The sequence below is a fragment of the Diplotaxodon limnothrissa genome, linkage group LG20 (genome assembly GCF_057381915.1).
Source record: "Diplotaxodon limnothrissa isolate DT_005_m linkage group LG20, D_limnothrissa_male_GT1.1, whole genome shotgun sequence".
Taxonomy (NCBI): domain Eukaryota; kingdom Metazoa; phylum Chordata; class Actinopteri; order Cichliformes; family Cichlidae; genus Diplotaxodon; species Diplotaxodon limnothrissa.
This window is the reverse complement of record NC_140615.1, coordinates 7,263,712-7,290,991: the sequence shown is the minus strand read 5'-3', so window position 1 is coordinate 7,290,991 and position 27,280 is coordinate 7,263,712. Positions and strand designations below refer to the sequence as shown.

General features: G+C 41.0%; 1 protein-coding gene across 4 annotated transcripts in view; it reads right to left on the bottom strand.

The window, feature by feature from the left end:
* Positions 1-26,039, bottom strand: part of LOC146610434 (TOX high mobility group box family member 2-like) — an 85,695-nt gene extending 59,656 nt beyond the window's left edge. For all 4 annotated transcript variants that reach the window (XM_085344368.1, XM_085344369.1, XM_085344366.1 and 1 more), the window contains exon 1: positions 25,533-26,039. In XM_085344368.1, the coding sequence (XP_085200494.1) occupies positions 25,533-25,637 (105 nt within the window). In that variant the 5' untranslated portion in view covers positions 25,638-26,039. The remainder of the gene's footprint in view (positions 1-25,532) is intronic.
* Positions 26,040-27,280: the final 1,241 nt, after the last annotated feature.

Here is a 27,280-nt window from a genome sequence, read left to right as displayed (position 1 = left end):
ACACTGTGCGCTGTCTATCTTGCGTGCTGCACAATATCGTTTATTATTTAGTAAATATTGATATCTATGACTAGCTAGTTTATTGTGATGGTGCTTTGTTTTCTCTATTATTATGTTGCTCTTTGTTGTTTGCTGTCTCCTCTGTTTGTTTTTTTTTTGTTTGTTTTTTTTTTCTCCATACAGGTGACCCAGGAGTTCTTTTTTTTTTTTTCTCTCTCTCTTCCCCCCCCTTCTCACCGTCTCTTCTCCCCTTTGGTTTTCTTTCTTTCTCTCCCCCTCTTTCTCTCATTCATTCCCCCTGTCCTATTTATTAAAAAATAAAAAAAATAAAAAAAATAAAAATAAAAAAAATAAAAATAAAAAAAATGACAAAGGATGAACTGAAGCTCTGCCATCACGTAATGTCGCATACTGCTGTTTCTGATGTCATTTAGAAAAAAAAAACAAAAAAAACAAAAAAAAAACCTCGTGTCTGTTACTAGGCCAGATTAAAAATCCAGACAAGGATGTCAGTGTATGAAAGTGAAGGATAACAGCTACTGAGAAAGTGAGAGGAACTGACACATACAAGCAGGAGAGAGAGAGACAGAGTTTTTTTGTTACACACTAGGGTCTGCTTTCGTGAAGGACATTCCTCTCAGAGAGTTATCAGGTGTCAAAAGTATGATTTAGCATTTCTCCAAATGTAAGCACATTTTTCACAGTTCATTAATGTGTTTACATTATGCTTTATATCCCTGTTTTTACTGAAGGGGAAGTCGGGGTCGTACTGCGCGGTTTTATTCGATGTGGAGCAACTTTTGGTTTCTGAACTTAGTGGAGAGGAAGAGAGCGAACACTGGAATAAAGCGGCATTTATCTAATGGTCCACCAGTGGAAAATGACGGCACACACGCACAGTAGCTTGGACTTCAAGTCTCAGAGATGACGTAGTTGTATTTGACTTTGAGCAAAGACTTGGAAGAATGAATTCATGTTGGGTTTAGTCTGCTTTTGTTATTTGTTAATAAGAAAAATCCCAGTTTTATTTTTAATGCAGCGACTCTGCATTTGTATTATTTACTTTACTCCAATTGCTTCACTTGATTTCATTTGAAAGATAAATACAGAAACATCGATGACTTTTTTTGTTGTTGCTTGTTTACATTTTTGTCTTTTCTCCCTATCGTTTCTTATGCGCAAACCATGAACATGTTAATGCATGTGTGTCGCTATGTGCGGTGGCAGAGCGGAGGGAGGGAACAGCTGGCAGGCCCACACTCAACCACGTATTGACCTGTTTTGCATTCACCTGTTATTCAACCTAATGTTTCCACTTGGCTCTGCTGCAGCTGAGCTACAATTAACCTCGCTGTGCGCGCAAGGGAAGGAAGTCTTGAGTAATTTTTTTTCAAAGCAGTTTGTCAAACTTCCCCAAATGTCATTCTGCCCACTGTCTTAAAATTAATGTTTTTTACTTTAACTTTCCCACTCTGAAGAGAAGAGAGGCGAGACATCTAACCCTTCTGAGATCTACAGTAGCTATAAATGTGGCCTATATTCACACAGCGCTAAATTCTTTTCACTTGATGCACGTAATCTGATTGCAGATAATTAGCCTCTGAAAATGTTACTTGCCTTTCTAAACCTCATGAATGACAGAAAACGCTGCTGCATCCAACCCTTCCCTTATCTGCTCTTCACTCGGCTACTCCGCCTCCTCTCGCTTTTTTCCCACCCTCCATTTCCCCCTCCCTCCTCTTTTCCCAGATGCCCTCTCAGCTCTTGCTTGTGTTTGGGCTGCAACTGCGAGGGGTCACTGCCTGCCTTGTCTCACACGTGGAGCACTGAGAACGTGTGTGTGTGTGTGTGTGTGTGTGTGTGTGTGTGTGTGTGTGTGTGTGTGTGTGTGTGTGAAAGAAAGACAGCACACACTTGTCTATGGATAATTATATGAATGAGAGCGTAAGAACATCAAAAAAAAAGAAAGAAAGAAAAAGAAGTGTGTAAGTGTGTGAATTTAGCCTGATGTGTGTGCAGTTGAGCCTGAGTGCCTTTCCCACTGTGTGTGTTTCAAAGTGTTTCAATGTGTGTGTGTGTGTGTGTGTGTGTGTGTGTGTGTGTGTGTGTGTGTGTGTGAGTGCGTGCGCCTTGCGAGCTCAGTGCCAGGTCTCTCTAATGAGTCTGTCAGGCGCTGTTAGCGACGGCGTGCTCCCCTGGCTCAGCGCACTCCTACAGACACACTGTGATTAGCCGGGCCAACGGCACGCCACCGGGCCAGATTAAACACTCACCACGCCGCCAGGGAACACACACACACACACACACACACAGACACACACATACACTCAGCACAGCACACATTAGAGCAAAGCATTACAGTTGCTCTCATAGACACCACACACAGACGTACTTAGATACACAGCTTCATCATCGTTGTTCCTATTAGTCTGCAACATGTACTTGCCCTCTAGAGCCAGGTGTGGATGCCACTGGAATTGAAAATTAATGTGAAATATAAACATAATACAAGCCACCTATGGCACAGGCAAGAACATGCTAGCATTTCATTAATCTCTGTGCTGCTATTGAATTCCTGTCTGCTGCTAATCTTGAACATCACTCAGAATTAAGGCCAACCCTTCTGGCACCAGCAGCTTTCAACATCTTCATTAAAGCGACATAATTCACTAATTACAGGTAATTACCCTTTAATGAACAGTCCAGATGAATGAGCAGATATGCAGAGGAGGAGCAGCCACGAGGAGATATCCTTTTTCATTCCTCTAGGCCAAGAGCGGACTCTGAATGACCGGGTCCTACGACTTCGATCAGAGACAGCGGCCTAGTGAGAACAGGCTCAGCTGACACATGTACACACTGCAACCACTCGTAGAAATGTAGACACACCTGCACTTGGCAACGTCTGCTGGTCAAAGGTTGCAGATGAACTGTGCGCAGATGACTCAATTTGAACACATTTTTTCCAGTTTTCGTGTCTGTCCCTCAGTCTGCCCGTATACCTATGGAAATTTACCCCTACGAGTAGTTTAGCTGTTGTTTATCTGAAGCAAATGTCATCTCCAATCTACTATTTAATGTAACACATTTTAAAGGACTGCTGTGCTTGCTAAGTTGATTTTATAAAATCATTGGTTCTTATCCCATGCCGTCAAATACTGCTGCTCTGTCAGATGCTGAACAGATAAACACAAGGTGTCCTTGGAGTGGAAATATTAGACACTGGGAGATAAGGGTCCTCTTTTAAAGAGTGATAAAAATCTGCACTAGGATGTTAGAGTCACCCAAAAGGCTCACTTTATTTTTACTCAGTGATTTGCTTTATTTTCCCACTTTGCATCTATTTCTAACTAAACACTAAAAACTACTCAGCTAGGTTTGGGCAGTTTAGGTTTAGGAGGACAGGGTTTTAGCTGAATTATCCCCTTGTGCAATTTCAACCCTCTGCATTGAAAGTGACTATGTAAATGTTATGCCAAGGGCTCGTTTACAAGCGTGGCCTGATCTCAGTACCAGCATAACCTGAGGAGTTCGTTGCTCCGAAGCCAAAGGACAACCTTGTGTGTATCTGTAAGTCGCCGGCACCGTATAATAGAGCAGAGTTCTGAATGGGCCGATTCAAGACAATGAAAGTGGCTGTTGGGTGACCTTATTAAAAACTCTTGTAAAATCGTACACTTTATAGTCACTTTACCCTTAAAGGATCTTTAAATTCACAAAGCAACGCTATTTTCTTCCAGTGTCAAGCTCTAGTACAGTGTGCAACTATGTTTGTGTCAATTGAATCACTGCAGACTAACCCTGTCATCGACCTGAGTGTGAAAAGCAGTGTTGAACCCAACATGAAATGTGGGTTTTCCCTGTGTCAATATTTAGCAGGACTATTACTGACACTGTTAAGAAGTGAGATGTATGACATATTTGAGGCTGTAATGTGTCTAAGTGGGCAGCTTTTCGAACAGTGAAGGTGTAGGAGGTGTAGACTGTAAAGTCAGAACAGAGCACTGCTCAATGTTCCTTTGTTGTTTAACTAGAGGAAACAAAATCTTTTTTTTCTTTCTGCCTCTCTCTCTCTGAAAAGGAACAAGCGAAAAATGAGATTGATCTAACAACTTGCCAACAGTTAAGTTTCTTATCTCGGGCTTGCAGAAGAAAGTCCCTACAAGAAGAATGTGCACCAATTTTCCTCTCTTTCTGATTCTTCTCCTCCCCCTCTTTTACCGTCTCTCGTGCCAAGTGGCCTATTTTTACCCCTCCATGTGGCATCTCAGGGTTTTCCTTGTCACCGCCACGTTTCCTGTCATCGTGTGTAGGTACAGTTGAACAGTGCAGTTACTGCAAAGGCCCTGACACTGACTGTTTCTCTGTCTTCTCAGATGTGGTCACAGATCTTTGTCTTCACATCCAATGCACTGCTGCCTTTTTTGTCTTTCACACCCTATAGTTTATTCATTTTGAAAAATCGCCTCTGTGCTGTGCTAGACTGTTCAGTTAAACCAGGAATATTGGTCTTTATCCTCAATTTGTTTGCCATACATTCATTTTTCTATCGTTTATCTGAGTTTGGGTCATGGAAGCAGCAGTTTAGGCAAAGATGTTCAGACCTACCTCGTCCTCCTCCATCATCTGGGGGGACACCGAGGCCAAATCAGCCGAGAGATATAATCTCTCCAGTGTGTCCAGGGTCTGCCCTAGGCCTACTCCCAGTAGGAAAGCCTTTAAAACCCCTCACCTAGGAGGCATCAAGCAGGCACCCTAGCCAGAAAAATGAACTACCTCAGCTGGCTACTTTTAGTGTGAAGGTGTAGTGTTTCTGCGTTGAGACCCACCCGAATGCCTCTAAGGGAGTGCCCAGCTATCCTTTGGAGGAACCTCATTTTTAACGCTTGTATCCGAAATCTCATTTTTTAGTCTGTACCCAGAGCTCGTGGACATAGGCGATGTTACGCCTGTAGATTGACTAGTAAATAAATAACTTTGCCTTCACACTCAGCTCTCTATTTACCACAACAGACCACCAATCCATTTGTCCACTCCTCTCACTCAAGACACTTAAACTCCCCCACTTGCAGAAGCAACTCCTCCCGCCCTGACCCGGATTGAGCACTCCCCTTTTCCAGCTAAAGATCGTGATCTCAGACGTGGAAGTACTAGAGAACCTAAATCCTTCGGTCTCAGGATTAGGATTAAAATATTTATATCACACAATGTATAGCCCACTTTGTTTACAATATAATCCAATCACTTGTGCTCAGACTATGAGGACCTTCTATCCTCATAGTCTAAAGCATGGGCCTATTTATCATATTGCCATATGCAACAACACAACACTGTGTTTCCTCTAGCAGAAATGTGCAGCATGTGATATACTGTACTGCGTGGCACAAAGGAATAATTGTGTTCTGGTCCTAGGAGAGTTGCAAGAGGAGAAATATCAACACAGGATGTATGGCTCCCAGCCTTATGAGACAATCCAGTTATGAGTGAGACCAGCTCATGGAGATTACAGCCATGTCCCAAAATACACAATATCCAGTGATTTGTAGACATTTACAGTGTACAAAGTGTCTAAACTGTTGGAAATTGCAGTCTCAAGAGTCGACCCATCAGTTATTTGGTTGATATGGTCTCATTCGAATAAACAGTGGTCAACGGTCAGTGTTACTCTCACAAGGAGAAAAGTGCTACATCAACAACCTTTCAGGGTTGATCCATTGTTTTTGGAGGCAAGTGACTATGAGAAACTGGGTGTTTGTTTTTTAAATACTGTAGATTTTTAACTAATTGAAACCAGGTGAATGAAGCTGTTTTGTGTCTGCATTATGTTAAAGGAGATCACCAAAAAGTCAAACGTAAACTTTGTGACAGCTCAGATCACAGGAGCATCAGTTACAGCGAGACTGTTTTCTGTAGCTCTTATCCATATGGGCACGTGGTTTCAGTATGCTGTTAGACAAGCAGGCTGCAATGGTGACTTTGACACCAACAACAAATGCGCTTTGGGATAACATTTCGAAAGAATATAACTGATGCTGTGAATAACGTTTAAGTTGCAATGAATTTAGGTGAGCAGCTTTTTCGAACTGTGAACGTGCAGGGGGTGTTTGTTAATGTGATTTTCAGGATGTAAACTGCGCTGCCTGACCTTTATCACAGCAGTCTTTTTTTGGCTTTCTTCTGTATTTTCTTAAGTCAGCCCATATCATGTCATACTTTTTGAAGCATTTTGATACCACCCACCTGAATAACTTTTCTCTCTCCAAGGCAATTAAAGTTCAAACCATTCGAAATCAGATCCAGATGCACGTGAGCGACTAAATTTCCTCCACGAAACACAAATATACGTTATATACCGGTCAGACTCAAGATGGTAAACAATGAAATGCCAACAGACAGCCTGAAGTTAGCGGCCTTCTTTGTACTTCACGTCTCCTCTTGTGTGACACACACAGTGCCTCTTTTGTTCTGCCACTCACTGCTCGTGTTACAGTAGAGCTCTAATGCACACAGATCGATAGCATACTTTCCATTTCAACACGCTGAGCTGATGTTCGGACACACAGTTGGAATTGATCCTGTTCTGTCAACACGAAGTTTTAGGTCTGTATGTCTTCTTATGGAAAGTCTTTAAACGAAAAAAAAAGAAGCTACAATTCACAACTTCACATCTGCTTACAGCTTAATGTTGACATCTACATTAGGCATTCAAAAACGGCATTGCTGATGACATTTGGCAAGGTCGGTGGGGAAACAGAGCTGTGGAAACAACTCTACCCATCAACATCAAAACTGAACATGTGGCCCCCTCATATGAATAACATTTTAAAAAAAAAACCTTCTTTCCCACTCACAGAAATTTTATTATTGGAAGAAAAACACACTGAATCAAGTAAAACTTTTCCATAACAGCTGTGAATTGATATGACTATAAATACCCTAATAAAACCCTCAGTAAAGGCGTGTACACAAATCAGCCACAACGTTAAAACCATGTGCCTTTTTAGTGGTTTAGGTGATTTGCATCCAAACAGAAAAAAAAGTTGCTTTCAGAGGATCCCCCCTCACAGAGCAACTCTAACCCATATGGGCATGGTGGTTGGAGGTTGGATGCAACTCTTTTTTCTGGTGCATTCTGTGGAGGTTTGATCCATTGGAAGAGAGATCTGACACCTTGGCTGGGATTAAACCAAGTCTAAAGTCAGGATTAAACAGTGCTGTTAAAACCTGACTTTAGGTGGGTGGTACGGATCAAAAGTAGTATCCACATGAATGCCAGGGCGCAGTGTTTCACAAGAAAAAAAATGTATTCACTTCATCTGTTGGTGGTTTTAATGTTGTGGCTGACAAGTGCATATATATATATATATTTTTTTTTTAAAACACACAAAAAACGCAACATTAACAACAAAAACCCTGGTTTCAGGTAACCTGTCTGAAAAAGAAAACAAAAACCAAACCAGCAAAGAAAAAGTCAATTTCCTTCCCCTACAAGACGTCCAACCCATGCTAGCAGGGTTTTTCTGTTGCTTTTTTAACCACAAGTGAAAGGTGCAAAAACACCAAGCATACTTCAAGTAAGCTAAACTATTAACCTGTACTGGTAGTGTGCAAACTGCACACAGTCTGAAAATACTGTCTTCTGAAACCTTTACTGGCAAGAAGGTAGGCTTGCTACCTTCAGGCTTGCTGCTTACACTCCAACATGTACACCCTGACAGCCGGACTGCAAGCTTATCAATATTGAGATCACGGTTATTTGTTATTCACTGATTTCTACTGACAAAAGTGTTTTTATTGTGTCATGTAAACACTACGTTGCTTTTTAAATCCTTATGCAACAAAATCCGATGCATCTTGGAAGAAAAAAATTGCACCAAAACGTAACAAGAAATCAACAGGCAACCGCCTTCACCTTTACTTGTGCTAAATTAAGAAATAAATCTTTAAAGACAAATAAGGTGTTAGTCAGGCCTAAGTTAACCTGTTTATTCACCTTCATGTGTACCTGCATGATGGACGTGAGCAAAACTTCTAATAATAATGGATACTTTATTGATCCCCATGGGGAAATTACTTGTTTTTCTCTGCATTTGACCCATTCACTCAGTGAAGCAGTGGGCAGCCCACTAAGCAGGCACCCGGGGAGCAGTGTGTAGGGACGGTACCTTGCTCAGGGGTACCTCAGGGTAGCCGTTAAGTGGATTCGAACCGCCGACCTTCCGATCATGGGGCGACCACTTTACCTACTGAGCTATCCCTAAAGCCACTTTAAGAAAATAACTGCATGAGTGGATAACATATCTTTCATCCATTCAGTTGACCATTTTCTCAAAGCCTTTGTTGCTCTCTGAGAATTTATTTCTGGCCACATGCGAATGGTTAGTGGTCATTTGGTATTTCTGAAATGGATCGATACCCTGACGTGCTGTACAGGCTTTTATGAACATCTCAGCTCACGTTTGATGATTCACCTTAGCAACCACCGCATTGTTTTTCTTGGCCTTGCACGCATTCATTATACAGTTTGTGGTGTAACTTCAGGTAGCTGAATGAGTTAGATGTGTTGCTTTGCAGTTCACACAAAGACCTATGGACTCTGCATGTCATTTGCTCTCGGTTGACATCACTTGCAACAAATCTAAAGTATTTCCAAACAGCAGCTGATGATCCACTTCAAGGGACAAGCTGTTGACCTTCTGCTGTGCCTAACGTTTGGATTTTGCTGTATAAATCAGTTTTTTTAATTAGTGTTACTCATCCAGACTAGTCAAGAAAACTTGCAGGGAAAGGTTATGATGCTCAGGCATCGATTTGCCTTTTCTTTGTGTTTTATTGTCAAATTTTCAATATTGCCCGATCATGTTCATTCAATTTTCTATCACACTCAAAATTGTACATGAGATAAACAATCTATTAATTTGAATAACTGCACAATCAACACATACCATATTACTGTACAGAAACAGAGGTGTTTATCCTAAGGTTTTGGGATAAATTAGTATGTTTCCTGTCTTTACATGTTATGTTACAAATAATTATTTGGGGGAAAACACCTTCCTGGAATCAAAACTTAAATGTCAAAGCATGCCACGTACATTAACAAGTCGCCACAGGCTGTACAGCATGTCATTGCACCTTTAGACTATTAAAATCTGTCTTTGAAGATCTCAGGTGGCTAATCTACACTGCTGTTTATTAAAAAAAAATAGCATCAGGAAACAAAAGAATGCGTGTCACTTCTTGGCTATAAATCATATAGTGGTCTTTTAAAATGATGCATTGTAGGAGGAAACACTTTAAATTTTTGAAGGTCTCTGCCCACACAACACAGTAGGTGCTTCTAAGACAAAGATAAAATGTTTTCGGTGATAACAATAAAGCAGCTTTTCTTGGTTCGATGAACCAAACCAGCAGTTTCTGAAAGGCAGAGATGGAGACAGAAACAGAGAAACAGAGAGCACTAATATCATTACCTTCTCTTCCTGGCATGAGAGAATATTCAACCAAAAAAAAAAGAAAAAGGAAAGAACAAAAATCAATCGCACATCCCACCATTTCATTTTCCATGTAATTAAATCATTTAAATGTTATAAACAACATGTAAACTCCATCAATGACTTTGAGCCATTTGCATTTTTAATCAGGCCAGATTAATTCTAATAAGCGTGCTGGGCTAAGGCGATGACAGAGCAGGCCTATTGTGTGTCTGTCACACTCATTTAATTCTGTCATTATGTCCCATATCCTATTATGATAATTGGCTTTTTATTCTCAATCAACAACCAGCCAAGGCTATTAAGCAATAATCTCTGACTAGACCACATTTAACCTTAACCATGTTAGAAGTTTGCTACCTTAAAAACACGCGGCTGATAAAAGCGAAACACAAAAACAGTGCAATGCCTTAGGTTATTCAACCTGGCTAGTTGCTGTAAATGAAAAATGACTGTCAAGAAGCTGGATGTTGACACTTGGCATATGGTGTAAAGCAAACACATTAGGCAGAGGAAATAGGTATCACCATCTTCCCCCTAGAAAGTAACTAAGCAGAGAAGACGAATGTGTCTGATGTGTTCAGCCATTTCCTTTGCTGTCTCTCTGGGGAGTCACTTGAAAACCAAATCTCTTAAAAAAAACCTGCAGTTTAATTGAACAACACCACTGCAAACAAACAGGGGGAGACTTTAGCCATGGAGAGAACCAGAACGCCAAATATCCCAGATCTAAACCCTGAAACGAGCTCCAGAAAAATAAGCAACGGCAAAATATATGTCTTAACGATTCACCGCAGACAGACTGATAGCAGCTGTAAGGCAGAGCAGTGGGATTTCTTTTACTCTTGAACTTCATTCATTATTCATTTAGTTCTGAGTGCTTCCTTAGTCCCCTTGAAAGGAGAACCAAATAAAAATTAAGTGTAATTTCTGGCACTTGTTGCTGGTAGAAGAAAAGCTCTCAAATTTTCTCAACTGTCTGTGAATTCATTTTGCCCTCATGACCAAATGCCGGATACGGTACTATAGCTGTTCTATAACATGTCTAGCACCACGGTCTCCTGAAACTACATGTTCTATACAATAGCATTGCCTTGCAGAGCAAAGAACACCAAAGGCCACAAATAATGTGGGGCATTCATGCAAATATGTAGGGCAGAAAGTGCCAGTCACTTATAGTTACTACTCAGGACTTGAAGCAACCCACTTGTGGTCAGGTACATTTTCAGCCTAGTCACAATACTTCCTTGGTTAAGTTATGCTGCATTTCTTTGAAACAGTCAAACAGGAAATGTGCTTTTCAGCTGTCATTGACAGTTATCTGGCGGCCACAATATAATTGTAGAGTAATTAACTGCAATCTACCATTCTGGGAAATGGCGAACATGTAAACCATGGATATGATTTCCAGTCATCAAGGTTAACTCTTGCTTAAGATGGAAATTCATCTAAACCTGCTTAAATGATGAAAGTCTATTCATAATGTTTTTTTAAAGCTTGAAATTTCGGAAAGACATATGCATTTGTCATATTTTAGAACTCAGGTGTAATATTGACACATACAGACATAAATATTAATGCTACAACATAATTTCTAATTATTTTTTATTATGTTATTACCCTTTTGCATGACTATTTTTAGGTATGCTACCTCTCAGTTATTTCCTGTGTTCTTGTAATGTTATGAGTACCTGAGGTTGACTAACAAGCTTGGCTGAGCTTTAAAAAAAAGTCAATTTATCATACTTACCCATATAGTATTGAACACTTTTATTTATCTATGATATTGTCATTGGTTTTGTCAGGGGGCCAGCGTAACAATGGAAAAAGCTGCCGTCCAATCAGCGACTAAAACATTCACAGCAAACAATGCCAGGAAAGTGGTGGTGGTGGGGGGCTGGAAGGGCTTTGGTTCAACAGAAGCTGTGATGCAATTGACGGTTGGAACTTTAATGTTCACAGTGGCTTCTCTTTTCTTAACAAAATGCTTGTGCAGTCATCTCACTCATGTTCTTAATTCTAAAATTAGCCCTGGAGTACAGCAAGCTGTCGGTGCTGATTTAGTTAGACAGGTATAGCGAGAATGTATTAATTTTTTTCACAGGGTAGAAAAGTGCTTTTTGAGGTTTCAGTATGCCCCACTTTGCCTATATCCCTGCATTAGCGTCTTTTTGAGAAGCCACTTGACACCAGAAGAGATTTTTGAGAGATTTTCTCTAGTCCTGAAAGACAGATGCAAAAAAAACTAAAAAAGCATGGCTCTTTTCAACAGTCCAATAACATGTGCTCTGCTTTATTAAACAATGAAAGTCACACTTTCCCAACTCTCACTCGTTACTACTGTGAGCTATAACGAGCCTAAACTCTCTGCACAGCTGTTTCACACTCCCACAAGCAAATTCGCTTTTACCGCCCTAATGACTTAATAGACCATTCCATTTCACAGCCAGACCTCATGAAAGTGCCGTATGGGCTCATCATTTACATTTTACTCACTATTTATCTGTAAAGAAGACTTCATAAGTTGACTTTTGAGTAAACATAAGGTGAGTGTTACTATGGGGACGCGGCGTGTTCCTCTGTGCTCCGTGGGACTGTGGTCTGTTCCATTGTGGCAAGAGACAACAGCTGTCTTTACCTTTGGCAGGCAAACAGACTCATTAAGGGCAGCCATGTTTGTTTTTGTGCCCGATACCTAGCCCTAAGCAAACACTGCCATATCTCCACTCCACAGCCCTTGCAGTCTCAACATTTCCTTCCCTATTGTGAAGGGAGGCCCTGGCATGTTGAGCTTGCTCTATGTTTTTCTTTTTTTTCTTTTTCCCCCCCCCCTACAAGCTTTAGCCAAGCTGCCAATTGCTCTCAAAGAATGCATGCTTAATTGAGAAATTTAGTCGAGGTTCGAGATGATGAAATGCAGAAATGTAAGTAGTACACTGCAGAGATGCTATGAATGTTGTGTATGCGTTATATACATAATGTATGTCATTATACTGCCTGATATCATATCTTCTGGTATGTCACAAGAAAGCTTTCTTTGTTTGTTGTGCCGTAGACGTGATAAAGGCGTCATTATTTGGTCTGCTCACAGCTAACAGTAAAATCTGCAGTGAAAGGTTTCATTCGCATATTTTCTCCCCTCTCAGCAATGTCTGCGGCTTGAGTGACAAGGCAGGTTGAATTCATAACGCTTTGACAAAAATTCAATTTAAGAGGGAAAATGGCATTGAATGTCATTCCATTACTGCAGATGGCAAACATGGGAACACTTTAACCCAGAAGGCATTCACATTAACTTATACAAAACAGCAGAGAGACTCTTTTTTGGGGCGCTCTCTCCTAATATATGTACAGTACTGGCGTATTTCCAGCCAGAGCATTTCAAGAGTAGTCCTCCAAAATGTACTCACTTATTTGATTTCATCCCTTTTCACCATTTGTCAAAGCCTAAAGTCACAATGCATTGTGAAATGACTTCTTAATGTGGAGTAATGAGGCTGTCATGGCAAAGCAGTCTCTGCTTGTTTGAGTTTGACTCATGTCGTAGATTCAATTAAATCAGCTGAAGTCAAGCTGGCCCCAGGCCAGATCGGTAATGCTTGACCTCATTCAAACAATGCTCAGACATATTGAAACAATAAGAGGAAGGGCCTTGAGTCAGTTGCAAAAGCAAACCCCACTAAAAAGCGATAAGGTAGAAAAATTACTGTGAAGTCACCAAAGTGTTTGAAAATGAAATAATCATGTAGGCATGCATCCTCGGGCCAGATCTGATGTATATTTCTGGATGTTGTTGGTGACAGACTTTTCACTTGTGTAAAATCTGACAGGACATGACGGCTGTTTTTGTATTTGGAGGCATGTTCTGTCATCAGAATCATGGATATAATGGATAAACGTCCATATGAAACATATTTAAAATAGAACAAACATAGAATTGTGGTAAATGCAATCTTAAGTTGTAAATAAAAGATAGAATATCTTTATCACCAAGTGTTCTGGTACTTCCTCCACCTGTAACTGAAAAGAAGATCGCTTTAGAGATAAACCCACCTAACAGGTTTTAAACACAGCTGGCCCATTTCTTCTTTTGGAGGTTTACTCGTCCTCAGAAGGCTAAACTGATTTATTTGGATGTTGAAATGCCTGGAATCTAAATCATGACACAAACACTCCCAAGGCTATGTAAACAACCTTTCCAGTTCCAATGCACACCCATGCTTTCTGAGCAATAACTTGAATGCCAAGGCAAGAAAGCATTTCTCACTTTTAAAGGGGTCTCCACTGTTACAGCTACTAAGAAGGGCGCTCCTCAACTTAGCCTCTGCTGTGAAAGCACACTCAATAATGTCACATTTAGCATTCCTCACATGCAAACGTAAAAGCACAGAACTGACAGTGATATCCTGAGGGCTATGTAGAATAAACAACAAAATGAGACAACAAAATCAAAAGGAAACATCTTGCTTTTCTCACTCTTGTTCCTCTATTTACTAGAGCAATAGCAGTTACAGTAAACAGAGCACACAGTCACACACACACACACGCGCGCGCACACATTAACTGCGTCTCGTTAAGCGTCATTCCCTCTGGCCTTTATTCCATTAGAAATTAAAACTCGGGACAATTAGTGGCAGATTGGTCTCAGCTCAGTACGCCATAGTCGCACTCTCAAGGCTTCAAGATGACTTAATTACCGGTGTGTCTGAAAACTGTGAGATGGCAACACACAGTGAATACCTGGAGCAACTGTCAGCCACAACAAGGTTGAATATGTGAAGAATGAACTTCTGCTATACACCTGAGAGAAAAAAGAAAGGACAATCATCCAGAGACAGAAGAGATGATTGTGAGCTTAACGGAATAAAGACACTTTTTTGTTTTGCTACAATTTGAGACTTACTTTAGTTTAGCATGATGTGAGTTAAGCACTGAAAAATTACAAACTACATAGAAAATGCACAACCCCGATAGTCTTTGATTATTTCTTGGGATGCCTCATAAGGGAGGGAAAAGGTCAAATGTCGGTGAGTTTATATTTCTCAAGGCACTCATTTCCTTATATAGGACATTTGGTATTTCACTCTTGAGTATTAGTTTGTCCTTTCCTCTGGATGGAAAGCTTTACTCACTGACGGGAATTACCATTTGTGCACATATTCCTTATACACTGAATATCAGCTGGTCACTCTTTAAGGTAGCAGTGCAGGTGTGTTTCCATGCAGACACTTCAGTAGTGCAGGCAAACCTAAATTAAATACGTGTGTCTCCATACTGTATGTTTCTGTGGATGTGAATATAGAAAGTGAGGTAATTTTTCCAAAGCCATGAAGGAACATCAACAATAAACTGGGATTTTTTTTTATGTGCTTCATCACTCTCCTTATGACAAGGACACAAAGCACATTTTTCTGTAATTGAACCAACCCTAGTTTATGTAACGACTGACCGTTCTGCCCTTCAAGCTATAGTGAGACTGAAAGAGCGATTTGATCGCTACATGTACTTGCTCTTGTCATGTGACACCATGTCCCATTATATTGTGATGTTGTCTCAGGAGGAGAGGAAATGAAATGCCTTGAAGCTATGTGGGAAACGTGCGTGTGTGTGTCCACGAGCATGCACATGGTGGGGCTTCAGAAGAAAAAGTGAGCAAGTACGAGTCTATCTGACCCCGTGCATGTATCTGCGTGTGGTCCTGGTATCAACTTGGCCTTACGTGTCTTAATTTTGGAACTTATCCATTCCTAATCATTGCCCATATTGGCAGTCTTTGTGAACAGTTTCATCCAAAATGTATCAAATGATTCTGTGAGACTGGCATCACGATCCCACACTTTAGGCATCAAACACCATGTTAGCCTTTAAATAAATAATACTGACAAACAGAAGAATAATCTGATGCTTTGAGGCTCGTGGGAGGATACTAAAAATATTAAAGAATTATCACTAGCACGGGGTATATTGACGTTAAAACTCCAGCAAGACTGAGAACCAATACAATCTCTAACTTCGCCCATAGCACAGGTTAGAAAATTACAACGATTTAAAATGGATGTTTGTATAGTCAGGGAATATCTAAATGATCCTGTAACTGAGTCTAAAGTCAAGGTCAAAGTTCTTTCAGACACAAACGTGCTTTGGTTTGACCCCTGGCTTCATAAGTCTAGATTCAATGTATCTCATGTTTACTTAATTTCACAGTTAAATAGCATTTCGTCTTCATTCACCTCTTTTCACTCACTTTGTGTTTATAAATCACTTTGCATTTAATCATTAGTTATCGTAAATCTCTTTCTCTCTTCCAGACTTTGTCTTTTGTCCCGTCTCCTTCCCCTCGAATGCCGGAGGTTTCTTCCTGTTAAAAGGGAGGTTTTCATTCCCAGTGTCACCAAATGCTTGCTCAAAGGGGGTCATCTAATTGGTACGGTTTTATCGTGCTTTGGCACAATATAAATTGAATTGAATAACGTGTCCTTTAACGTGTCTTGACACACTGGACTGCAGGGAGATTGCAGTCCTGTTGTAAAGTGTTGGTTTCTCAGTTTCTCCGATTTGCGTTTACGCGTTCTTTCGCTTTGTTTTCACTAGATTTTTTTTTCTTTTGCTTTCACTCGCGGGTAGGGTTTAGGCATTAAAAGTACTTGTTTGGGCTTTGCAAAGAGACTGTGGTTTCAGTTAAAATATGCAACGTTAACCCTGGTGTTTGAAAATTTAAGCTTAAGCCTAAACAGTGTCTTGAATGTGATGCCAAGGGTCCTGAAAAGCTGGAAGTAACCCGGTGCATCAGAACACTAACACCTTGTGTATATCTGTGAGATGCAGAAAGCTGTGACAAAACAGCAGTATTTGACACCCCAGCGTCTGTGTGTGTGTGAATGGACTGGCCTGACCTGGATAAATGATTATTAGTGAGCCCTCCTATTGTGGCTGTGCATATTAATAACTCGAGTGCAACACATGTGGGTAACCACACATTACTAAAGTACTGTGACTTATTTGGGGGTGATTATACTGTCATTTCTACTCACAGCGAAAAGATTTGACGAGTTTTTAGCACACTTTCTTTAGTCACTCATTGAGCGCATACTGTAGGATGAGGTTTTGCGAAGTGTCTGAGATACAGAGGCGATAAATGCATTTAGTTTCTATACAGTGGGTTTTATTTTGTTACTTTCATGTATTCTTAAATGTAATGGGGATTTTGAGCTCAAACCACAAGGCGTGAAAAAAAAAATTGCAGGGGAAACACTGTATGAATTCATCTCAGAGTTTATAGTTTAAAGCTGCAGTTCTTCCTGTCTTTACCCCTGTACGGTTTCTTGAGTGTACGGTGGGGGCAGTAGATGCTTTTGATCTATACCAATAACAGAATCCGCGACTTTCTACCTGAAATATGTACAGCGTTTAATGACGGCTCTGTCAAGCTCTGTGTAAGACCAGCAATTATTTAACTGTGCGCATATCAAAACACTGTTTCAGTTCTACAAATGGCAATAGATCTAGATAGTGGGGGGAAAACACTTCTAAGTTTTTAACAATGAGAAAACTGGGGACAACACGTGAAAAGAAATTTGTGGGATTTTTTTCCAACAAGCCACCGTGTCCGTTGAAAATTTCCTTGGTGTGCGTCTCTGTGTTCAAGGGATGTTGCATGAATGAGCATTCTGCATTTAGGATTCAAAAGAAAACAGCAGCTCCTGTCTGCATGAAAACCAGGGCTACGGTGCTCTGTATCAAGTGCCATTGTTTTGGTAATAGTAAACCTGGGGCACTTGCCAGGAGGCATTAGTCATTCATCTAACAAGTTCCACAAAGCAAACCACAAAGTGCTCTACTGTTGACTTCCTCCTATTGAATTCTAGGCACATAAGCACATTTTCAAGTCTCTTACAGCAAGGTAACTTTCGGATGACTAGCTACCTGAAATATGGCTGCTATGTTTGCTTATTTGTGCATTTCCTTGACAAGACGGCAGCTCTTATGGAAGCATGTAGGATTTTAGGAGCATGAGGGAGAGAATGAAGAGAGAGAAGCAGCGAGGTGCCGGGTGAAAGGCGGATAGGAGGGGATTAGGGCGGAGTGCAATTATTCAGCAGGCCAGGCATACGACATGATCTCTAATTACCCACAAAGCAATGTGTAACCCAAGCCACAGATTAGGCTGCATTATCAGGCTTAATAAAACATGACCATCTCTCAGTTTCACTTGCTTTTCCTGCCCCGCTGCCACAAACACTTGTTTCTCGTTGTGACACTCGCTTTGCAAAGTTCGTAACCACACTGCACTTGTTGCTTTTTAAGTGCAGCAACAAATATATTAAAGTGCAAAAGCCCAACCAAGGCACGTGATATCTCAGGGTTTAAAAAAAGAAATCAATTAGAGCTAAAAGGTCCTTGACCCAAAGAAAAACACTTATTTATTGTGTTAGATGCAAGACACTAAAATACAATACTCACAAAATTACAAAACAAAATAATGAGGAAAGGCATTTCATTAAGAAAAGCATAGGGCAAAGAGGTTTTTATTAACATTTAGGTTGACCCACAATTTAAATCATCAAATTCCCCATCATTAGTGTAAAACTATTACACCATCCCTTGTAGGCCTTTAAACTTGGTTTTCAATACGTGAACTGGCTTTTTCGTTTTAACTTTAAAGGAAGTAGCTTTATGAGTTAAAAAAAATTATATACTCTTAGGCATCAAACTACCCAAGAATATATAAAGTGGTTAAAATTAGCACACCCTCTGAGCCAACAACACTTAAATCCCTTTCCCAGCTGCCATAGACGGAGAGGCGGGGTTCACCCTGTATGGGTCACCAGTCTATCACACGGCTAGCACACTCACATTTACACCAGCATGCATGTCTCTGGACTGCGGGAGGAAGCCGAAACACCTGGAGAGAACTCGTGCACATACAGAGAGCATATGCAAACTTGAAACAGAAAGACCACAGCAGGACAGTGTATTTAAACCCAGCACCTTCATGCTGTGAGGCCACAGTGCTTACCACTGCACCACTGTGCTGACCCTGCTTGTATTTCACTAGTAATGATCTGATAATAAGATAAGATAACATTGACTGGCTAGCATTCAGTGCAAAATGAGCTTAAGTTTATGTAGTTTAAGTACAAGGTACACTACCCCTGCTACTTTTGGGCAAAATGTTGAATTCTTTACTTGCATGTGAAAAACCCTGACTACATGTTCCACCAGCAATGTACATAAAAGCATGCAGGCATATGCATACACATATTCTTGCTTGGTTCACGTGGGTTGTGCCAGTAAGTGCTGCTTTAGGCTATGGTTTTTCACTACTGTCTACTGTGTTATTAACAATTCTATAAAAAGATCCGCTCAAGTTTCCCTTTCCTGTGTGTTAACAAGTTTGCTGAGCTGCTATGAGGTTGCTGAAGCCTAGCGAACATGCAGACAGTCCCCAATAGCAGCAACACCACTGACCATATGTCATAATTTCCAAAATCCTACTTTTCTATCCTCTGTTTGTTTTTCTTAGCGACATCACTCATCAGCATGGCTCACGGCCAGCATGAGACTAAATAGGTCGACAACACAAAGACAGGGCCTCTTTCTTTAGCCTTCCCTCCCTTTTCACAATCCACAAGCTTCCTCTGATCTGCCTACCCTCTTATTTCTTAAACGTCTATCTCTAGCCATTTCTTTTTCCATCACTCTATAGAAACTTTTCCCTTTTTCTCTATTTTAGGAAAATCCCATCCCATTACCTAAACGAAAAGCGCTGAAAAAAAAGCCACTAAAAAACTATTACCTCTGTACTTTCTGTTGTGCTTCGTTTTCTGTCCATTGTAAACGATCGTGGAGCTCATCATTAGCTCTTGAAGAGGAAGAATGAGCCACAGTTTGATTACCTCGGTGGCTCTATGGTCTGCTTACTGAATTGGACGCAGACGATTACAGCCTTGCACAGGCAATTATATCTGCCTGCTAAATATGTCACACATAATAAACACGTGCTTCTGACAGACAAGGGACAAGAAGTAGTAGTCACAGTCGGGGGAAAAGAGGAAAGAAAGTAAAGACATGATCACATGGGTTTATCAACCCGGTCTTGCTCAAGTGGAAACCTCTAACAGTCCAAATGACTGCATGCCAGTGAATTCGTGAAAGACAACAGTCGCTCAAATTATGCAAGCCAAAGATCTGCTAGTGAATGGCAACCCTGGAAGAACAAACATTCTTACAGATTATTTTTCCTCCCATGAGTGAGATAAATCCACGCAGATGAGCCCCGCATTGAGGTCGAAATATCTCAAAATTCAAGCTTTACTTTAGAGACTTTCTGATCATTTCAGTCTGCATGTACAATAATCTGAGGTAATCTGAGTTTGGACACTCTCCCTTCAGACCACAATAAGATCATGGTACTGACGCCAGGCTGGTAATATTTGTAAAGAATACTGAGTCAAAACAAGGGAGGGAAAGAGCCTTAAACCCCTGGCAAGGCACTTATATCATGGCCTATGGTGTTTGCACAGGACATACCTCAGGAAGCTGAGACAACTGAGAGTGTTTGTCCAGCTTTCAGCCTCCTCCATGCATACATAGGCAGAGCACATACATGCAGCACATACAGCACAGTACATACATAAATCACATAATGGACATTTTGTTTATATGACCGTACATATTAACAGTAAATGTATCCAAGACTGTAGATCTGTACATTAGATACACACAGTAAATATGTAGAGTATTTACATATGCACTTACATGCAATGATTAAGTAAATACACACGCGCTTTAAATTGTGGTTAATCAAGCTATTAATTCATTATTTCAGCCAATTACGTCTTGGCGAGAACACGGGGAACAACAAAGATTTAACTGTCTTGCCCCAAAACACAAAGATATAAAGACAGGAGGAGCGGGAAATTGAACTGCCAACCCTGTGATTAGTGAGAGACCCACGCCACAGTCAGCCAAAGTCAAAAAGCAACATTTACACAACGTCACATTTACAGTGATGTAAAAGAAGGAAGACAAGTCCTTTTTCACACAACCAGAGAACAGAGGGATTGTTTTCTGGATGCACGACTTAACTGATTAAATACGTAACTCTTTAATCATTTCAAGGCACATTTTTGCACTCCTTTACATTTTTTTCAGTGTAGCTTTTCCAGCTGAAACAGCTGCAAGTTTATTAAATATAAACCCACAATGAACTCTGTCACCAATACAGATAGACAAATAGAGCACTCCCCCACCCTACGCATCTTCTAAATGTGTTTTCAGCCATTAACAAACATAATCAACATTTAACTAAACACCCAGGGGCCTACTCTGCAGCAGGTGCTGGCTCTGTTTCTTTTTCTTTCTCCTTCTTCTGCCATAAGAATAAGAATAAGAATGCCATCGCATTGCCCCATGGGAAGGCCCGGGCAGACAAATGTAAGCACACTGCAGCGGGGCGGCTGGTCTTAATTATTGTAACAGACGCTGAGGGGGATGCACTGGTGCCCCCCAACGAGAAAGTAGCTTAGTGCTGCCATTGCCAATAATTAGCACAGGGAACCCCCCCACCCCCACCCTCACCACTCACACAATCATACTGTGACACTCATAACCTAGATCAAACACAACGACTACATTTTAAGGGCCAAACCAAGAAACATGCGGCATTTTAAAGCCGTGTATCATCGTGTGTCTCATTTCCTTAATCTGTCAAAATCCATCCAAAACACAGCTGGCAAAAAAAGCAGAAAACAACCAATGCAGGCATCTTGCGTTTATTTGGGAAGAAGACTTGTCCAGCAAAGTCGCTTATGAAACAAAAAGATCATATGGCAAGAAATATCTGTGCCATACTCTGGGTCCTGTGACTCAGCCACTGTCAGAGCCAATTCCAGTTTTATTGAAATGATTTCAGATGGTTGGAATCCCTATTAAAACCTCCTCTGTGTGTCGGGGCAGGGAGAATATGATTTAGTAGCTGTTTTTGCTCTGCCCCTGTTCACTGTGTGTCACCGGCCCTTACTGTGGTATGCATGGCCTTCCTCTGCACAGGGCTATGAAAGCAATTGTGATTGTGATTCTGTAGTCAGCAAAACGCTTGAATGGCCCCGAGTTAGCATGCACGGGCACACACACACACACACTCACAGTGTCCCCACACTGGGCCACTGATTACTTCAACCCATTTGACTCATGCTCATCCTTTGATTCTCCCTTTCTGCCTCTCTGTCACATACCACAGAGTTTATTACAACAGTGAAAACACTGCTCAACATGAGCAGGCACTACAGCCAGCATTACAGGCACTGGCTAATTTGTCAGCCATCTTTAAGTACTTAAGTTATTAAAAATAGCCCCTAGTAGATTGAGGCAAAATGAACCGTAAATTCATGAACAGTGTTTATTCAAGAGCTTGTTTCAGTTGAGGATGATCAGTTGATGGAAGCTCGCTGACTATGTTAATGCAAAGTAATCAAACCTTTGCACAGCACAGACAAGGTAGTCCTATAATAAAAAATAAAACTGAGATAAGGCATTCAAATGGAGCGCATCATTCCCCAGCTTATCTGAGGCAGGGGAGACCACCAACTAACAAAGCCTGCTCTTCAGTTCTGCTCTATCTAACCAGATATCAGTTGTTGGGAGGATATATGAGCTGGGTGGGGCCTGAGTGTATAAACACAGGCCTTACTATCTCTGCACTCTATTGCTATATTGTAGGCAGCACCTCACTCCAGCTACAGCAGCAGCAGCGGCAGCAGAAGCAGCAGCAGTCAGCAATGTTTGATTAAGGTATTCAAATAAAGGAGCAGACACTGTGTTCCCATTTCACAGAGCAAACCAAAAGTGCTGGACAAACGAATAGCCGCAGTACAATTACAGTTGGACATGTTGTATACGACAAGATGTATCTGTTTACTTTCGGTGCTTACTACACTGCAAATTTGTGCACAGCATATATGAGTAATGTCTGTGCCTTGCAGTCTGTCAGGAAGCTGACAGCATTAAAAACACGGTACAGTTTCATATCACCATCAGAGCACAAAGCTTTTGTAATGGTATTATTTTGTGTGATTTCTCCCTGGCTGTGGGAGTTCACCCCAGTAATAACACAGACTCTCACAGTGAAATAAAGGGAGTATTGAAAGTACTGAGCTAGATATCTTCAAGGTTATTTATAGACCTTTGTGAATCACCTCAATCTGCACTTAAAGTACCTTCTCGGTGCATTTTTTTTTGCTTTTATACCCTCTGTTTTTTTCCACTGAACAATGGATCAGTAAACACAGCCTTACCACAAACTGATTTGGTTAGCAGATGATTCATGTTTTTTAATGGATAACTAAAGATAACTGCTCCAAAACCTTGGAAAACTTTTCCTACCTGCAAAATGCGGACAACACTGCCAATTTAACAGAAGTGATTTATGCACTGTCATATTGGAAGATGTTACAGAAAGACTAAGAAACACCTGACCTAGAACATGCACTGAAACATGAATGAAACCAACGACGGCTCCAAATGAGCAACATCACAAAGGTCGAAAGCATGACAGGAGCACGTGTGCCCTGGAAGTCACAGAAAGTTAAACTCAGCTCGTGTCCGCACACAGTATCCAAATTGAGTCAGCAGCAACAGCAGCACACAAAAAAAGAGGTTTGCAAATAAACAGCTAAAATACAAACACATGCTCATTTTATCCAATTAAACTCGTGCGTGACTCAGATTAACACCATTAATTTCACAGCGATAAAAGGAGAAATGTTTTCTCAGACTGTAAATTGCTTTTAAAAAAAAAAAGGGAAAAAAAGCAGCCATAGAAAAATAATGCTAAATCGCATCTGGTGTTTCTTTTTATTCAAATTATTTTGAATCTTTTCCAATAATAATAATCCCAACTGAATATATTTGAGCTAAACTGAAAGCCAACAAATCCACCAACAAATTCAACTACAAACCAAAATACCCACGTGAATATGCAAAGTAAGCCCTTCAAAACAATTGACCTCAATGCTATGATTAGCCTTTTTTTTTGGCTCTGTGCGTAGCTTAAGAAAGAGACACGGGATGGGATTTGAAACTGGCCAACCAATTTTGTCAGAGATGGTTAGCAGCAGGCGATGTGATCTGTAGATAAAGTACCTACACAACAAATCTGATGTCTGTTTTATGCCGCAGTCGCTTTGACAAGTGCTTGAGGAAAGGAACTTGACCTTGTGCACTGTGTCAACAGGACACCAAATGATCCCTGCTGGGGCCTGCCTCATTTGCATTGCTAGTGAAGGTAGTTAGTGTTACACATGTGATGATAACAAATTATTCCTCCCCTGGTGGAAAGAAACCCAAGTAAAGGCAGTGAGGGGGATTTCAATAATTCAAATGAACACTTGTATTTTCGAGGGCCACCACACTTTATGTCTAAGTGACAATAGTTGGTTTCTCCTCTGCGAAAGCTCTTTATATCGTTTAATATCAACTGGCTTTGTTTCCGAGATTCATGCAGTGACTGGATATCAGCATATTCTTAGGATTATCCGCATGGTGGATGATCTCAATTCATTTGACCTACAAAAAAAGATAGCCTGTGCAGAGGAGACAGTTATATGGGCCCATTTTTGTGTCACAGGTGTATCGATAAAAGCTTTATATGGACCTTATTTGTGATCAAATGGGAGGCGCTTATAAAAACCAAGTCCAGTTCGCTTTATCTGTCTTTGACACTTGGGCGTTGTGTGATCAAACCTTAACAAAGATTACTGTTGTGCTGTTTTTTGTTTATTTTTTGTATCTATGTATCTACACTTGATTACTGGAATGTCCCTGTCAGTTACAAAGATTTTCCATTGCCCACACAGTGAAAGTAAAACATCCCCAACTGTCTTTTGCATGATTTCCCTCATTGTCATACCTGAAAGCCGTGTTTTATTTGAGAAAGCCAAAGAGCTCCAAAGCACCGTTGCCTTATAAGAAGTATACAGCAGCAGGTCAGCATCCTGAGCCTGGTGATTTGTAATATTCCAAGCACGGTGAGTGAAAACAACAAACTCTTATTCAGTGATTGCAGATGGCTGAGATGCTGTTAACACTAGCGGAAGCTGTAAATTAGGCAGTTTAAAAATTGTTTTGCTAGTACTTCCACGGGCCATACGTTCACTTTGCGGTACTTATTAGTACGTCACCTGTAATCTCTTCTTCCTTTGTGGTGTTTTTATCTCTCATGGCAGCTTTTCAGTTGAATACATTTGGAGTTCTAGTGTTTTTCCAGCTTCTGGATTTGTTTGTTTTTTTGTTTAGTCTTTTTTTGTTGTTGTTTTTACACTGCTAAGTCTTTCTTTCATGGGCTGATTTATTTCTCTGCTTCGTAGTTTTGGAAAATGTCAAACAGCAAAATATTCATAATGTTGTTTTAAATGCCACCTGCTCCCTCACTCGGGTCAGTGCAGTTCACAAGGCTAAAGGCGCGGGTGTCAAAACTGAAGGAGAGAAGAGGGATACTTGTACAAGCCAGACTGTGGTTTCTCGTTGCAAAGTAATTAACGGTACATTACTGGCACGGATCCATTTAATCGCGGAACTCCCAGCGGAAAAACCATGTAAGCCATAAGAAATCATTGAGAGGGAAGATAATGTTGGATTCAGAGAGCAGAGCGGGGCAGTATGGATTCTATACAGTCCCTGGTATTCCACATCGGGTGGGACACTTAATGTTAGCTTTGCGCAAAATTCAACTGCAGTTTCACCGAGAAAACAACACAATAAACATGCTTGCAAAAGAAAAAAGAAAAGTTGTGCCGCACATAAAAAAAAAACACGAAAACAGAAAAGATTACAAGTTTAACTCTAAAGTAAGTAATATAAATTGTGACAGTCTTGCTCCGCACTAGATTAAAACCAGTGCACCCTGACCCAGGTGCGTTCGGAGCAAGTGGGCGCCTCTGTATAAAACGCCTCCAAAACACGCATTTTTATTGCGTGAACGTGCAGACAGACAGGTGAGACATCGTTTCAGTGCACGAGACTACACAAATAGTTATTTACCTTGTTCGTGTGATAATAGTCCAACGAGCTCAGGCAACTTGGATCAGTCGGTAGGGAGCATGAACCCACATTTGCCGGGGGCGCAGGATAAAATCTCACGTCCATCTCAGACTGTGCGAGACTGAAGGCATGAAATCACTTTCAGCGTCTTTGACGTACTATTGTCCTGGCAAACACAGCGCCAAAGCGGGAGAGACGAAAAGAAGTGAGGGAGTTTTACTCGGCGCACTCTTCCCTCCTATCCGTTCGCGGCCGAACTTCGGCACCAACTCTAAGTGATGCGCAATCCTCCTCAGAGCCCCGCACCGGGATGCGAAACACTCACTCACTCACTCAGTCAGTCACTCACTCAAAAGCGAGAGTACAAATTCACAGATAACACACGTGCTGGCAAAACAATGCAAACATCCAACTTAGATCCTGTCTTACTGGGTATTTCTAAAAGCTGAACAGCAGCCCGCAAACCTGCAGCCTGTCCTGTCCCGCCGCTCTCAGGACTCCATACAGGCTTTGTTATGGAGGTGCATATTCTTGCATTGGTTCCAGTACAGAAGTGGTTGGACTTCCCTCTGCCATGCGACCTCTGCCGATAATAAACGGGAAAGAGGAACGGAGGGAGAAGGGGGAGGGGAGATTGGTGGCTGCCTTGGCAACCGCTCTCCTTTCTGCAACTGCGCGCTTCTGATTAGCTGGAAATGTAGTAGTGTGCACGAACGTGCATTATAAAGCGCACTCTGCTTCCATCAGAGCTTCATAAAGGCTTCCATTTGGGTTATTGTGCCAAGGCGGAAGGGAGGAGATTGCACAGTCTTTCTGTAGTTCGATCATGTTTTTTGTGTATTTTCATTTTTCATCTGCTTTAGACATTGTAAAGCTCCTTGAGCTTTACAATATATATATCACTCCATTATAGCCTCCATTATAGCCTATATAAAGACCCATCACCCTCCAAAGCAGTACGAATGTACATGTATGCCCATCTTCTGATTTACTGTATTCGTTTTTTATTAAAGTTTTATACAGTTTTCGGTGTTGAAACAGGGATTAAAATGTTTATCTATGTAGGGTCTATATAGTGTTTTGCAAAAATATACCCAGAAACATTAAAAAGTAGACAACAATGCAATACAAAGATGCTGCCTTGTAGGTGTATAAGATATGGAGTGCTGAGAGTGGAATAAGTACAAGGAGGTTTAATCTTGTATTGCCACACAGTTGCAAATGTGTATGGAGACTAGCTAGGCTTGTGAGAGCTGTATCTGACAGCTCACTGAATGTGATGGATAGCACACCCTTGCCCTGTGATGTGCATGCACATTTGATGTTGAAATGGCCTATCCATGGGACCATTGTCTTTCAATCATGTCAAGGCAAAGTACAGAACAGAGCACATTTTCTGCTGCCTGGCGTTATTACTATGCCACAGTTTACAGCACAATCCATACACCGTGCCTGCACAGAAATGTTCTTCAGTCCTCTTGTTTTGCTGTTCACTTTAAAGATACCTAATTTGATCCTTTTTGGGATGCATCTGCATTAAAACAGTGATAATCTGGACTCTTTATCAGTCTTTATAGTGCTGCAGACAGGCTTTCATTAGGTGAACCTGCATGTGAATAAGGGCGCATGTAACACAGAGGAAGGGTGTAATTGTTTTCACACAAACCGTGACAGCAGCATCTGCCCACTGCTGCAGTTCTTATGTTCCCAACCTTCTGAAATTCAAAAAGCCGGTCATTATTCCAGCA